Source organism: Biomphalaria glabrata, chromosome 17 (genome assembly GCF_947242115.1).
Source record: "Biomphalaria glabrata chromosome 17, xgBioGlab47.1, whole genome shotgun sequence".
Classification (NCBI taxonomy): Eukaryota; Metazoa; Mollusca; class Gastropoda; family Planorbidae; genus Biomphalaria; species Biomphalaria glabrata.
In genome coordinates this window covers 21002288-21017473 of record NC_074727.1, presented here as the reverse complement: position 1 = coordinate 21017473, position 15186 = coordinate 21002288, and the positions used below count along the sequence as shown (strand labels likewise).

The 15186-nt window shown below is 38.0% G+C and overlaps 1 protein-coding gene across 8 annotated transcripts; it reads left to right on the top strand.

Moving 5' to 3' along the window:
• The first annotated feature begins 231 nt into the window (after window positions 1-231).
• Window positions 232-10716, top strand: LOC106056284 (uncharacterized). Of its 8 annotated transcripts, none has more exons than XM_056016422.1 (6): window positions 232-793; window positions 1869-2155; window positions 2991-3163; window positions 7582-7779; window positions 9580-9808; window positions 10262-10716. In XM_056016422.1, the coding sequence occupies exons 2-6, from the start codon at window positions 1970-1972 to the stop codon at window positions 10451-10453; spliced, it is 978 nt and encodes a 325-aa protein (XP_055872397.1). In that variant the 5' UTR covers window positions 232-793; window positions 1869-1969; the 3' UTR covers window positions 10454-10716. The 8 variants fall into 8 exon arrangements, with proteins under 8 accessions (XP_055872397.1, XP_055872396.1, XP_055872392.1 ...); XM_056016421.1 differs by having other exon boundaries at window positions 232-897; XM_056016417.1 differs by having other exon boundaries at window positions 233-793; window positions 1745-2155.
• The last annotated feature ends 4470 nt before the right edge of the window (window positions 10717-15186 follow it).

The window sequence follows — 15186 nt, the reverse complement described above, 5'->3', positions numbered from 1 at the left end:
ATTAGGGCAACCCCCCTCCCCTTCTGCGCTTTCCATTTAATAGGCCTATATACAAGTCTCAATGTTACTGGTGTTTAAAAGGCTTCATATCTGGCGCAGGTCAGGTGCCCATTGATCTGTGTGTCAGTATCGACCTTAATCGAACTATTGTATTGGATCTGGGTTGAACCATTCAGTGGGCGCTGTATAGATTATCGTTCCCTGTCGGCTCATTTCATTCCTATGTAACTTAGAACTCAATAATGTGTGTGTGCTGTGTGAAACACTCTAGTGACTTACAGTCTGTGATCACATAGAAACACTCTAGTGACTTACAGTCTGTGATCACATAGAAACACTCTAGTGACTTACAGTCTGTGATCACATAGAAACACTCTAGTGACTTACAGTCTGTGATCACATAGAAACACTCTAGTGACTTACAGTCTGTGATCACATAGAAACACTCTAGTGACTTACAGTCTGTGATCACATAGAAACACTCTAGTGACTTACAGTCTGTGATCACATAGAAACACTCTAGTGACTTACAGTCTGTGATCACATAGAAACACTCTAGTGACTTACAGTCTGTGATCACATAGAAACACTCTAGTGACTTACAGTCTGTGATCACATAGAAACACTCTAGTGACTTACAGTCTGTGATCACATAGAAACACTCTAGTGACTTACAGTCTGTGATCACATAGAAACACTCTAGTGACTTACAGTCTGTGATCACATAGAAACACTCTAGTGACTTACAGTCTAAGTTCAACCAACAGGAGTCGTGTGAAATACATTCCTAGTGGTGCGTTTCATTGTAGGCCGAGTTCTGGATAGTTTGTTGTTTTTGAATAAGTTATGTCTTGATTTACTTTTGCGTTGGACAACTTATCATTACTTAGAAGTGATGTGTGTCTTCTGTATTTTATTATTTTGAAATCATGTGTGTCTTCTGTATTTTATTACTTTGAAGTCCTGTGTGTCGTCTGTATTTTATTACTTTGAAGTCCTGTGTGTCTTCTGTATTTTATCACTTTGAAGTCCTGTGTGTTTTCTGTATTTATTATTTTGAAATCATGTGTGTCTTCTCTCTTTTTCACTAATTAGAAATCCTAGATACCGTCTGTGTTTTCTTTTCCCTAATTATAAGTCTTAGTTTCTTCCTGTCTTTTCCTTACTTAGAAATCGTATGTGTCTACTGTTTTTTTTTTATAACTTAAATCACTCTAATCGGAACTCCTAGTTGCTTACTGTATATTCGTCACCAAAAAATAGTAGGTGTTGTGTGTAGTTGTTTTGAAGTCGCGGTGGCTGAGTGGTAAATTCTGGTAAAGAGCTTCCGAAGCGGGGGTCCTGGGTTCGAATCCTGGTGAACACTAGGATTTTTAATTTTGGGATCCCCAAGGCGTATCTGAGTCCACCCAGCTCTAATGGGTATTTGACATTAGTTGGGAAAAAAGTAAAGGCAGTTGGTCGTTGTGCTGGCCACAAGACACCGTCGTTAACCGTAGGCAACAGACACAGATGGCTTTACATCATCTGCCCTATAGACCACAAGGTTTGAAAGAGGAACTTTACTTTACTTTTACTAGGTGTCTTCTGTCTATTTGTTAACCACGAACTTATGAAATACTAAGTGTCTTCTGTTTATTCGTTACCAAGATGTACTAGGTGTCTAGTGTCTTTTCATTGCTTTAGTTTTAAAGTTTATCAAGAATGTTAAAGCGTTTCATACGAGCACTTTTGTTTGAATTAGAATGACCTCATTACCATATGGCTTCATAACCATATGACCTCATTACCATATGAACTCATTTGAAGACCTCATTATGACTCTTTCTGAAAGCACTATGCGACGATCTATTTTCATATTTGTTCAGCCCATTCAATAAGGCATTTACGCTTTTAAATAGTGGATTATTTCAACCTGCCATCAGAGGGCAAAGTATTCATAGCTGTCAAGTATTACAGTCGTATAGACATGGCATCAGCCTATATGGGCCCTGAGAGACACCAGCCACTGGCTGTTATCTCTGAAGGTTATCAGGACAAGTTGAGGATCCCTGAGTACAGAGAGGACGAGAAGTTTAGTTTTGGAGAAGAGTACGAGAACAGGCTTTACCTCCTTCTGGACACTTACTTGGAGCTGAGAACCACTGACAAAATGGTAAAAAAAAAAACTCTAATTATATTAAGAATATATTAACATAAATATGAATAAGATAATAAGATGTATAAATCTTTATGAAGCATAGGCCTTCAAAGCAAAAAACTATATATATATATATATATATATATATATATATATATATATATATATATATATATATATATTATATATATATGCTCTTCAAAACGACACTAACAGCAGGGAAAGAAAGGGGCACTGGATAGATCCACATGGAGAGCGAGCATAAACGAAGGCTCCCGGATTGCAGATGCCATCCACAGCAGTAGTAGAAAGAAGGGTGAAAATGCAACGGCGCCTGGTGATTACAGATGCCTATACGTGACCGCAGCTGTGTATCAAGGATTGACCTCTTTAGTTACACAAGAAGTTGGAAAAAGAAATATCACCTCTGAGATGTAAAATGCCGGTAACCGGTTCTTGTTCGCGGTTAATAGGGAAGAAAAAGGATGAAAACGACCTTTGATCTTTAGTTGAGTCCCCATCTATAATTCTCTATATATAGCTTTATGGAAAACTTTTCCAAAGATGTGTGAGTGTCAAATAGTAGTTAGAGTTTCTATATGCGCAGACTCCCTCATTTTGTAGACAATGGTTTTGTCTGCTTTAGACTCGACACAGGCTCAGAGCTATAATCACTAGAAATACCACACTTTTAAATCTTGAAGTCATTCGCTTTCGATGTCACTATTTTGTAAAGACGTTCTAATCAGCAAGTGGTTGCTTTAATACAAGTTTAGAAACTTTGTGCATGCATATATATGTAGGCTATGTATCTGTTAGATATGACTACGTATTTAATCTTTCCTGACAGATCTACGTCGGCGATCTGAGGGGCAGTCTGGCGGATACAATAGCCGAGAAGTTCTGTTTGGTTCACCCCATTCTGTCAGTGTTGCCTGGGCACTTCCACTATGCCGAAGCAGACGACGGCAACAGAGTGGTGCCCATTAGGTTATCTCACCTTGGGGCGGAGGAATTTTTTCGGTAAGTAGTTCCCTGCTTCTTCCCTCACTTTCAATCAATTTAGTTTTTTAAAAAAGGAAAGGAATATCATTGAAATATGTCGCAGAGCTCAACAGTTTCCAATAAGCATGGTGGTAAAGTGGCCGAGAATTTGGTCATTCCGAGATACCCAAAAATAAACTCTTTTTCTTCTGCACTGTCTGAAAAAATACTCCCGAACTAGAAAGATCACATACCAGATAAAACATTCTGCACACGTCGCAGTTGAACAATATTTATGTCAAGGGTTCGAACTAAGAACTAACAAATAAGAGCTAACATGCTGCGCTATCGGAGTGAGACTCAACTTTCCATAATTTACGGATAACTATGAAATAAATGCGTCCAAAAAGTGGTCAATACAAAAGTTTTAAAGATGGATTCATAGTTGCTGTCATAGAATGTAGAAACTAACTAAAAAAAAATTAGATCAGGATTGATTCTCTTGGCGTGGATTTGTGTGAGTTTCTGGCAATAAATATAGGCCTATGTCAATGAGGCAAAAAGAGAAAATAGTCTACAGCTAATACCAAGCTGCATTAATCTCAAGCTTCTGATGCCTTAAAATGACATTCGCTTTTCGTATTTGCATAATTTTTGATCACGAAAGATCTTCATTTTGTCGCGATGAGTAGCTCTTATAATATGAACATTTATATATTCACCCAGTTGTAATGGGTGGCAATTAACATCTCTTAATGGAAAAGATGGGTGACCATTGTGGTGACTAAACTATATCACCGTTGACCCGACTCATTGACAGACAGATCTGTAATATAAACACTGTCTAAATCAGGGGTCTCAAACACATGTGGCCCGCGAAACAATTTTGTGTGGCCCGCGGCCACGTCCGCGAATTCAAAAAAATTAGATAAAATTTACAATGATTGCATATAAGCCGTGAAATGATTTACAACTGCACAAATCAGTAAATGAGGTGTCCGCCCACTGCAAGCGAAGATTCTGTGAAAGCAGGCTTTATTGTTAGCGAGATGATAGCAAAGGCATCACGACCATTCACTGAAGGCAAGTTTGTAAAAGAGTGTACGCTACAGACGTGTGAAATTATCTGCCCCAAGAAAAAGAAACTCTTCAAAGGCATAATTTTGTCTGCGAACACAGTTGCAAGCAGGATCACCGAGTCAGCGACAAATGTTCAACAGCAACTGATTTACGCTGCAAAAAACTTTGTAGCATATTCCATTGCACTGGACGAGTCTACTGGTGTAACAGACACAGCATACTGTGCCGTATTTATTTGTGGGGTCGACGAAAACTTGAATATTGTTGAAGAGCAATTGGACTTATACCATGAAAGGAATGACGACTGGACGCGACGTGTTTCAAGAACTGGAAGCTTGTATTGACATGTGTGGGCTACCGTGGGAAAACTTGTTTCAGTGGCTACGGAGGTGCACCAGCAATGTGTTCAGAAAAGGTTGGTGTTGTTGGATTAATAGTAGAGAAACGGAATCAGCTCAGCTTGGCGGGTCCTTTTGCAGCCATACACTGCATTCTGCACCAACAAGTGAAGAACGTGATGGATGTTGTCATGAAGACGGTGAACTTCATACGTGCACGGGGTCTCAACCACAGACAGTTTGTGTCATTTCTAGCTGATTTAGAAATGGAATACGGAGAGTTGCTTTATCATACGGAAGTCAGATGGTTGAGTCGTGGAAAAGTGCTACAGAGATTTTTTTAACTGAGACGGGAAATAGCATTATTCATGGCAATGAAAGACGGAGACATACCTCAGCTCAGTGACCCATTGTTTTGTCGGATCTTGCTTTTCTTACTGACATCAAGCAACATCTCAATGCACTCAATTCACAACTACAGGGCACAAAGCAGCTGATTACCGTGATGTTTGATTCATTCAGATGCAAGCTGACTTTGTGGGCCACTCAGCTGGCAGATGGAAACCTGGCTCATTTGTCTTTTCTACAGAGCATTACGGTTGAACCACAGCGCAAGACTATTGGAAGATTTTGAACACCGCTTTCAGCAATTCACTGCTCTCGAACCACAGTTTTTCCTTGTTGCCACTCCGTTCGTAGTTGAAGTCAAAAACGTTCCAGAGGAAGTCCAGATGGAACTACTGGACCTGCAGTGTGACACTGTTCTGAAGCAAAAATACGCTGATGTTGGTGTTTCTGATTTCTACCAGTTTCTTCCCAGAGAGAAATTTCCAAACTTATTCTGCGCAGCTGCTAGAATTCTAGCGATGTTTGGGAGTACGTACGTTTGCGAACAGTCTTTTCCAGAATGATAAAAAAAAAACAGCATTAAGATCAAGACTGACTGATAAGCATCTGAAAGCAACCTTGCGGCTTGCCACTACACGCGACTTCAGGCCTAATGTCGATGGTGTGGTCTCTGCCAAACGCTCTCAGCTGAGTGGAAAGAAACATAAGTGACGAGCCATCTGCAGTAGGCCTAGAAATGATAGTTGTTTTTTTTGGGGAACTACAGTTTCAGCTTTTTAATAAGTGACAGAGACAACGTCAACTTATTTTAGTAAACTAAACTGCCTGTGCATGTAATAAACTGAACTAAATGTAATTAATAATTATAAAAACTTTATTTTAGCATTTAACTGCAGTGACAGTAGTGTTCGTAAAATTTAATGAAAAAAGATTCTCTTTTTGTCGTGCGGCCCACTGAATGGTTGTTACTTTCCACTGTGGCCCACATGCTGAAATGAGTTTGAGACCCCTGGTCTAAATCAATTATTCTAATTTACTGTTGTAATGGGAGATTCCCAAAAGATGTCAGTCATTTTTTGGCGATTTCCGATCACTGAAGTAAGTCGCTTTTAAGTAGCTTCTGGAAGATAAACACCAGTGTTGATATAAAAAGGGCGTTGAAGATAAATTAAAGATCAGTCGATTAAAAATTCTAATTTAAGGAATCCTTCTTTAAAGTTCTTTTACTTCAATTCTATTTTTTTAGTTGGCAGCCTGGTAAAGCACGTGCGTGAGAATTCCCTTCAAGCATTGTTGTATTTTCGGCACTTCTGCCAATAAGAGTTCCACATCAACGTCTGCTCCAAATCGCAGAGCACGCGAACTAACAAAATTAAGTTCGCGAGAGGCTATTCACACACACACACACACACACACTCATAAACACACACACACACATGCGCGCACGCACGCACACACACACACATTTAGGGTCGGAGACTGGGAGACCAATTTAAACACAGTAAAAAGGGGACTCGGAAATAGAAAAGTGGCTGGACGAGCACTTGACGGTGGTGAGTTTAGAGCGAAAGAGGTTTGTGAGGATGATAGCATGGTGCGATATAATTGCATTGCAAAGAGAACATCTTAGTGCAGCCTTTTTATGTAATAAAAAAATGTCTCTTAATTATTCACTGTGAATGTTTTTGGCGGTGTGGGGGATTCGGAAAAATGAGTGAATCATCATGTACACTTGTCTGACTCAATCACTGAGATGTTATGACCCAATTACGTTCACTCCTGGGCACGTGACGTAATGGATGGGAGTTGCTACGAGTAGAACCCCAGTGAGTCATGGCATAGCATCAACACCGCTAAAGTGTGAGCTTGTTTGCATTATAATATCCATTTCTTTTAGTAACTTTTCAAGACCTGCTGGCTGAGATGTAAAAATTTGACTTCCAATATGAAAATGGCGGCTATGAGTCCTTGTAGATATCTGGGTGTTTATATATGGTTATATTGGGTCATTGAATAAATCTGTGGGATAAGGGGGGGGGGGGATTAAAACTGGACTTGCAGGATGTGTTAGTTATTTCTATCTCAATATAATAAAGCTTTATGTCGATCGACAAAAAAAAAACAAAACAAAAAAAAAACACAAAAATAAAACACTTGTATGTGTTGATTTTCCGAGTTCATTCTGGAATACCAATCTGTGTTGTGTATATCGTAATTGGAGAGTCCTATCTGGAATACCAATCTGTGTTGTGTATATCGTAATTGTAGAGTCCTATCTGGAATACCAATTTGTGTTGAGTATATCGTAATTGGAGAGTCCTATCTGTCTTGGCTGGAGGGTTACGGTCATGGCGGCCTTTGATAATTGGAGGCCTTAGACGAAATGAATTTGGTGGCCCGAAATGAAATTTAAAAAAAATTAACAAGAAAAACAAATAAAAATACTTAAAAAAAAAAAAAAAAAGAAAAGCTTATATTATGTGTAGTTGTATCAATTAGAGCAGAAGACTTTGGCCAGGTAGTCGGAGTACCCTCCCATATCAATCGTGGTCTTGTTTCAAAAGTCAAGGACAAATATAAACTTTTCATTATTTAACTGATAAGCATAATGGCCAACTTGATATTTGATTAAGAATGGTCTCTCACTGTGTTGTGCTAAGTTTATACGACATCCGTGTTTTGTCATTTCAGAAATTTAGCCCAAGACACATCGACCTCAAAAGAGAAATATGATAAGATTTTGATCGAAGACTGCGTGAGGTACCTGGCAGAGCCACAAACATTGTATAGAAACATGATTGCCTGTTTGGCGCCAGAAGGCAAAATTGTTATAATCCACAGATCTGTGGAGCTCAGCACGCTTCCTTACTTTGAAGACGCCAAGACAAGGTGAGTACTCGATTAAAGGATATTGCATTACAAGGTGAGTAGGTAGAAGATTAGATGGGACTGCATTAAAAGTTGAGTACAAGACTATATGATACTGCATTAGAAGTTGAGTACAAGACTATATGATACTGCATTAGAAGGTAAGTACAAGATTAAATGATATTGCATTAGAAGGCAGTGGCGTCACTAGGGTCGGTGTCACTCGGTGCGGTTAGCTCAGGGTGTCACCCTCCCCCTCCCCGCTATCAACTTTATTCACTTTTCTTAATAGAAATTCATATTGTTGAACCAATACTGTAAGCTGATTGCCTATTTTCATCGATTTTTGCACAAATGTAAAATTAGTCAATTCTATTTGAAAATGCCATTGTTTATGACATTTTTCAATACTTTTGATTATTTTACAATGTATATTTTTTAAAATCACCTAAACATGTTTCCTTTGTTAGACATAGTTCCATGGTTAGACTTTTAGACGGAAACGGTAAACATTTTGAGGTGTTATTCGAATGTTTAATACCATCTAAAGGGAAAAATGTCAGTTTGCCGCTACCTTAGTCATTTATTTGTTTCGGGGAGCGCTTAAAGATTACCTATCAATGTCCGGGGCTAAGCTCCGGGCACCAAGCATTTTTTCAGCATTTCTGAGTTTCAGAAACTCAATTTTCTAAAGTCTATCATGTAAAATTCCTACTATAAAGAAGTTTGCAGGTCAAATAAAATTCAATTAAAAAGAGGTGAACGGGCTGTATCTGAAGTGTGAGAGATATTCGAGGCAGTGGTTCTCAAACTTTTACAGTAGGCGCCCTCGCCTTTTAAATCGATCTCGCTGCTAACGCAGAAAAGTTTTACTTGGACGATAAAACGACGTCACATAATTAATACATAAATTTGTCTTCAAATGTAAAAATAAAGTCTCTTTCGCCTAAGTAATACTAAAATGTCAAATAACTACAACGCAAATACAAACAATGTCTGCCTTTGCTTCCCCTTTGTTATGACGTAACTGTTTGGACATTAGCTAGTGTTGTTGGTTGTGTATGCCGATCTGTAGGGCACAGAGATGGAGTGTGCGTGTGGAAAGGTGTGTTATTGGTGTGTTATTTGAATAATTATTACTGCAATGTTAAACCACCATGATTCATTGATTGGTATATATTGAAATATCTTGTTAATTTGCAATTATGTTATTATTCAATATTGTTTGTGTTGAACAATTGTTGTTTATTCACTAACTGTTCAGTTGAATAGCATTTATTCGATGTTCAGTTATATGCTGTTACCCTCTGGGTTTTGCTTTGTACCGTTGAGGTGGGGGGAAGCCTGGAAATCAATGAAAATATGTCATCCCCTAGATATGTTATGCCTGTTCTATTTGTGTGAATGTTTCTGTTGTGTTGTCTTTATATGAGAAAAGAGTCCTTGTAATCACAACAAATCTCCATAAGGATCAATAAAGCAGTCTTAGTCTTAGTCTTAGTCTTAGTCTTAGTCCTCGTGTTGAGCGATGGAAAAAAAAATGTCTTTCAATAGTAACATTTGTTTTTAGTATGTCTATTACAGTGGACCTTTTAAACACACAGTTCCTTCTAAACAAAGACTATTATATAGTGTTGAAGTCACTATATCATCCATATCAATTAATGATTACTATGAGAGCTTTAAGCATGATGTTTTGAGAAAGAGTAGGATAGGGCCCCGCATGTAACATTCCCAAAGGACCTTGCGTTCTGCTTAGGTCGCTTTTGAACTGTGCACTTTTTAAAATGAATTATCTGATTATAAACTTTTATATTGTAGATTGGAGAAGAACGAGCCCCCATACACATGCATCATCAAGGACCTGCAGAGCAGCAGGCTAGACGTAACCTGGGAGCTGGAATGTCTGCCCGTGCGAATGTCCAAGAAGAAGTGGCTGGCCATGATCATGGATAAGTTTCCGCCTCACATGGAAGTGTTGAGCCACATAGAACGGCTGCGTGGTCTACGGGAGCTAACTGAGGGAATTTTAAAATACGAAGCAGACATTGTAAGTTAACTCCCCTGAAGATTTATGGCTGAATACACGATTCAATATAAAATATAGTTCAATGTATAAAGCATTAGAGTCCAACATATAGACATACATATGAAGCAGGTGAAGCCATTTCCTACTGGTAGGGTGTGTGTGTGTTAATTGGGGGGGGGTCTCTTTTCGTCTGTCTTGTGAAGAGATTTCTAACCGTTCTAAAATTGTATAATAAATAAGCACCATACTTCTACTGCAGGCCTACCTACACATTTCTTCAGCTAAGAAGGAACGTCTGTTATTTATAAGATAAGATAAGATAAGATACACACATCAACCGGACCACCTTGAGACTTCGTAGTTTATTTGTTTCTTTTTATTTATTATTGATGTCCTCTCCCCAGTTGTGGTTAATGAACACATCAGTAGTTTCAAATTCAATTGATGACTGTCTTTATGTTTTATATTCTCTAGATGGAGTTTATGGATCGCCTTTTATTTATCACAGCCACGCCCTGCCAGCCTCCAGCCATTATTCCCAGCTTGCACAGAAACGGGGCGGAGCTCATGGTGCAGCCTCAAGACACGCCCCTCAAGTACGTCATGAAGATGCAGGCCGAGGATCTGACGGCCTTGACATGTGAACAGTGTGCTCGCGGCCTCTGAACGCTAGCATAGGTCCATTCACTTTATGAATCATATTGAACTTTAAAAATGTGTGTCTCCTGGTTAAAAGACAAAGAGTAGAGAGAAAGGGTGTACTTAACAAAACATGTATTTTAAAAATCTAATTCTGTTTTATTTTTAAGTGATAAGCCGCATAGAACGGCTGCGCGGTCTACGGGAGCTAACCAAGGAAATTTTGAAATACTAAGAAGACAGTGTATGTTAGCTCCCTTGAAAATTTACATATATACATATATATATATATATATATATATATATATATATATATATATATATATATATATATATATATATATATATATATATATATACCAAGGAAATTTTGAAATACTAAGAAGACAGTGTATGTTAGCTCCCTTGAAAATTTACATATATATATATATATATATATATATATATATATATATATATATATATATATATATATATATATATATATATATATATATATATATTCCTTTTGTTGTCAAAGTTTCCGACCTTCGTTACGTCTAAGCCAAAACCTCTTGCAAGTCTGCAGGAAATGGCGGTGTGCAGGATTCGAACCACCCTGACGGTTTTTCCTAGTGAGCAGTGAGCAGCGTATGACTATGTAGCGTTCCAGCAGCCAGCTTGATGTTTTCTACTTTCAACTGGTACCACTGTATAAAAAAATTAATGTAAAATGTGAAATAATATATATGAGACTATGTAATTAATTTTATGTTGAAATAGTTGACATTGTGTGATTTAACATCGTTACTATGATAGTGAGATGTTAGTTGAAAGAAATGTTTATTGAATTGTGCCCAGTATATGACTTACACATACAATAACAATAACATTAAAAGCAAAGGCTTTTGGACTATATGTTGTCTTGACCAAGACATTTTTTTCCAGCTTTTTTTTTTTTGCTCTTATTGAGAAGAAGTATCAGTAACTATTTTGTCTTCTTGAAATGTATTTATCACTGTGTCGGATCTAAGTAAGTAGAGGCCTTGCGGAGGATTTTACACTTTTACCAAAGACTATAAAAATGCGCCTTTTTAATATTCATGTGTATTAGTGTATAAGCATATTAAACACTATGATCAATCTTTATTTGAAAATATTATTGTACATTTAAAACAAGTTTCTTTTTTAACTGTATTGGTCATAAATTAAAATAATGTGTTGGAATGAGAATAGACGATACACATTCTACATTAATTATAGAAGCTTTCATTTCTCTTCTCTGTCCTTAAGGCTGGTGTGCTACAGTGACCAGTAGTCTGGCAGCACATTGAGCTCTCAATATGTTCACGTCTGAGTTGTCTTTACTATGATGTTCTAGATCTAGCTACAACTAGCACGATGGGTGGATTTTACTTTGCGTCTTTTTTAAAAGCTGTTCTCTTACTCAGAATTAATTAAATGCTTCCAAAGTTAAGGCACAAAATCAACTTGATTTCTTAAAAATTCAGTTACCTAATGAGCGATTTGGAAATATCAAAACTTAAGTTATAATGCACTCTTTCTCAATACTAATTGATGGGGCTGTACACTAGGTTGATGGGTGGAGGAGGAAAGGATGGACGTCCATCAGTGGATAGAAGCTGAACATAACACAACAAGGAGCTTTTAATTTTAAATATTTGGACCTTGTCCAGCCCAGAGGTGTATAAGGAACTTCATTATAAACTTTTTACATTTATCTTACCATCTAAAAAAAACATTTTAGACCATTGATTCTCAAACTGTGGTCGCGGACCCCCAAGGGGTTCGTGAGACAACAGTAGGGGGTCCACAGAAAAAATGACAATATTTATAACTTAAATAACTTCTTTCCTAAAAGCCAGTTTATCCGAACGGATAATTCAAATAATAACTAACTCGCCTCTCACCACTGTTGAATATGTCTATTACAAAGTATTCTAAAAAATAATTTATTTGAAGACGATCTTCACTTGGATATTTACGACTGGGTGTTGACCAATCGTCATAGAAGGCCTGAACACTGACATGTAAGGTCGCAACCTGTGGGCAGTTTAGTCCAACAGCTTGCTGCCACGTCAAAGGTCTGTATGACGCGAGGGAAAACTCAGAAAATAATCATAGATGTGTTCTTAGCAATAAGAGACTCAGCGTATTGAACTATTCACAAACTGAGGAACTGAAACCAATGTTAAAACCAGGACACCACAAAGTCTGATGACAAAAACATGTTCCAATGTTATAGTCTGAATTACGGGTCACTGTACAGAAGTTGTTGACTGCTATCTCAGATTCACATTGGATTCATCGCCGTAATGAACAGCATCACAGATGAAAGAAACGGAATAGAAATGTTTCTGTCGTTGAGATTTACGGTTGATACTTAACAAACATTGAGCCGTGCATAAATACACTCAAATATTAATCTCATCAAACTCATCCAAGTCATTATTTTTTAACAAAAGTTATAATGTCAATAAACACTCTTTAAATAACATGCGTTGTTTTTTGTTTTTTTTACATTTGTAACTTATATACTATTCAATTATGTAGCCTTTTCACTGTGGTAATGGATGTAAGCACTCCACTACCTATAAAATGCTTCCAAATGGCATACATCTCAAATAGCCTCTGACAACCAGTCCAACTCCTGGCCTTCACGTGTGGCTCAGATATCGAGTCCGGTGGAACTGTTCTCACTAACAGGATAAGGGGCAAAGGCGAGTAACTGGCGCCTTAACCAGTAAGCTTCGGGCAGGAGGGGCTCGTTAGCCATGGCTGGCTACCCACCTAGGAGAAGGAAAACTCTGAATTCAAACCTCTGTTGCTTTGCAGCTATACCCAATCATGGGAAAGGCTTCGCGAGTCAACCCTGAGGAAAAATCAGGAGCTGGCGACCCTAAGGCAGTTTGCAGCACCCAGTGCTACACTCTGGCAGAACCTGCGACGCCGCTGACCCCAAACTGTATCGGCACTGCCGTTCCTTTGGATACATCAGCTGGCAAAGGGAGGGAGCTGGCGTTGATTTGAATTCGAAATAAAATAAGCAGGACCCAATAGAGCCCATGTAGCCATGCGAAATAATATGCTCTTCTTTAATATTCGGTGATGCAATGCATTATTATTGTAGTCATTAATAGTATTAGTCGAGCACACTATTAGACTACAAAAATGTTTAAAAGAATAAAATATTCTATTCTGCACAAGCAAAGAGTGTACATCAAGAGACATCCCCCCGCCCCCCCCCGCCCCCAGAAAAAAAAAGATTACTGTTGGGATTATTGTATAGTGATAGTTATTTTAGAGACTATATTTTTTATAAGCGTTTTCATGGTTTCACCCTGCACCTTTCATTGCTCCATTAATCCTCCATCCATCCCAGTGTCCCTACAGCCCATGGAGGGCCATGACCCGCTCTTTCCATTCTGATCTTATACTGCGCTTTACGTTTCCATGCCTACACTCATTTTTTTTTTTTTACCTTTACCTATCCCTTAGTCTGTTGGGCAGTTGGGGCACCACGCAAGATTTGTCGACCGTCTTTCTCCATTCCATTGTGTCTTTTGCCTTAGAACGTCTTTCAATGGCAGGCCCGTCCACTCTTTTAAGTTGTCTTCTATTGCTTTCTCTGTCTGCCTCTTCCTTTTTTTTCCTGGTACTGTTCCCTGAAGGAAGGTCTTTGAGAGCCCCGAAGTCTTGTAATTTGGCCATAAATTCTTAGCTTTTGTAGATTGGCCTCTACACGTCATCAAGCCACCGTACTCGCGGTCTGCATTTGTGTCACCTGCCTTTTGTTTTTTCACGGTGAACAATCTTAGCTCCTCTGTTCTCTGACATTCTTTCAAGGTAGCCCAGCGTAATCTGTTCCTTTTTATTTCCGTCCCTACGAAGGTGTCTTCATCTAGCTGGTCTTTTTCTTGGTGGGTGTGAATCCTCCATCCAGTTTCCTCATGAGTGGTACAAAACATTTTTCTGAGGATTTTCTTTTCCATTGCTCAATGAATTGTAATACTTTTATTTTAAATATACGGCAATGTCCAGTCTATGGATAGTCGATTTTAACATACGAAAGTAGAACAATCCATATACTTTAAATATACTTTAAAAAACAAAACAAAAACAAAACAGCAATGCTTAAGTGAAGGGAGAGCACCATTTAATCGCTGAAATATCTCATAATATTCTAAATTAAATAAAACTAAATAAAACTAAAAAAAACTATGTTAATTAGCTACCTGCCCACCACTAATTGTTTAACTAACTGGTTATTTTTTTTATCGATTCCAGTGTTGTTATCAATAATGAGTAATTCTGAAAAATTTTAAATTGATCTAAGAATGGGAGGTGGTAGAAAAAAAAATGAAAAGAATCCACCCAAGCAGACTCTAAGACGAAGTCAATTCAAGCGATGTCAATCAAATAAATAACGCAATTGACAAGGATAGGTAACTAAGTTTTACTTGGTCTATTAATGTTTTATTCTTGTTGTTTCCCTTGAATAAGTTTTTTTTTTTTTTCTATCCGATGTTGCCAAGGCGTAATCTTTGCATTATTAAGACTATTACTGTACAAAATGCAGCTATTAAGATGCAAAATAAGGTAAAATTGCTTAATACTTTAATTCTTTCACCTAGAAGAACTCTAAAACAAGAATATCCTTTAAATCGCAAGACGTGTACAAAGGGAAGCTACTGTTGCGAGCATTAGCCGCTCATTATTTGCACAGTTATCTGTTGCTAGTCATCAGCGGGCTAGGCCGG

What these genes read in the sequence shown, in the direction of transcription:
- LOC106056284 (XM_056016422.1), top strand. Translation starts at nt 1,970, where the DNA reads ATGGCATCAGCCTATATGGGCCCTGAGAGACACCAGCCACTGGCTGTT. An exon ending in TGAGAACCACTGACAAAATG is followed by an intron (nt 2,156 to 2,990) that starts GTAAAAAAAAAA and finishes CTTTCCTGACAG; the next exon opens with ATCTACGTCGGCGATCTGAG. An exon ending in TAAAATACGAAGCAGACATT is followed by an intron (nt 9,809 to 10,261) that starts GTAAGTTAACTC and finishes TATATTCTCTAG; the next exon opens with ATGGAGTTTATGGATCGCCT.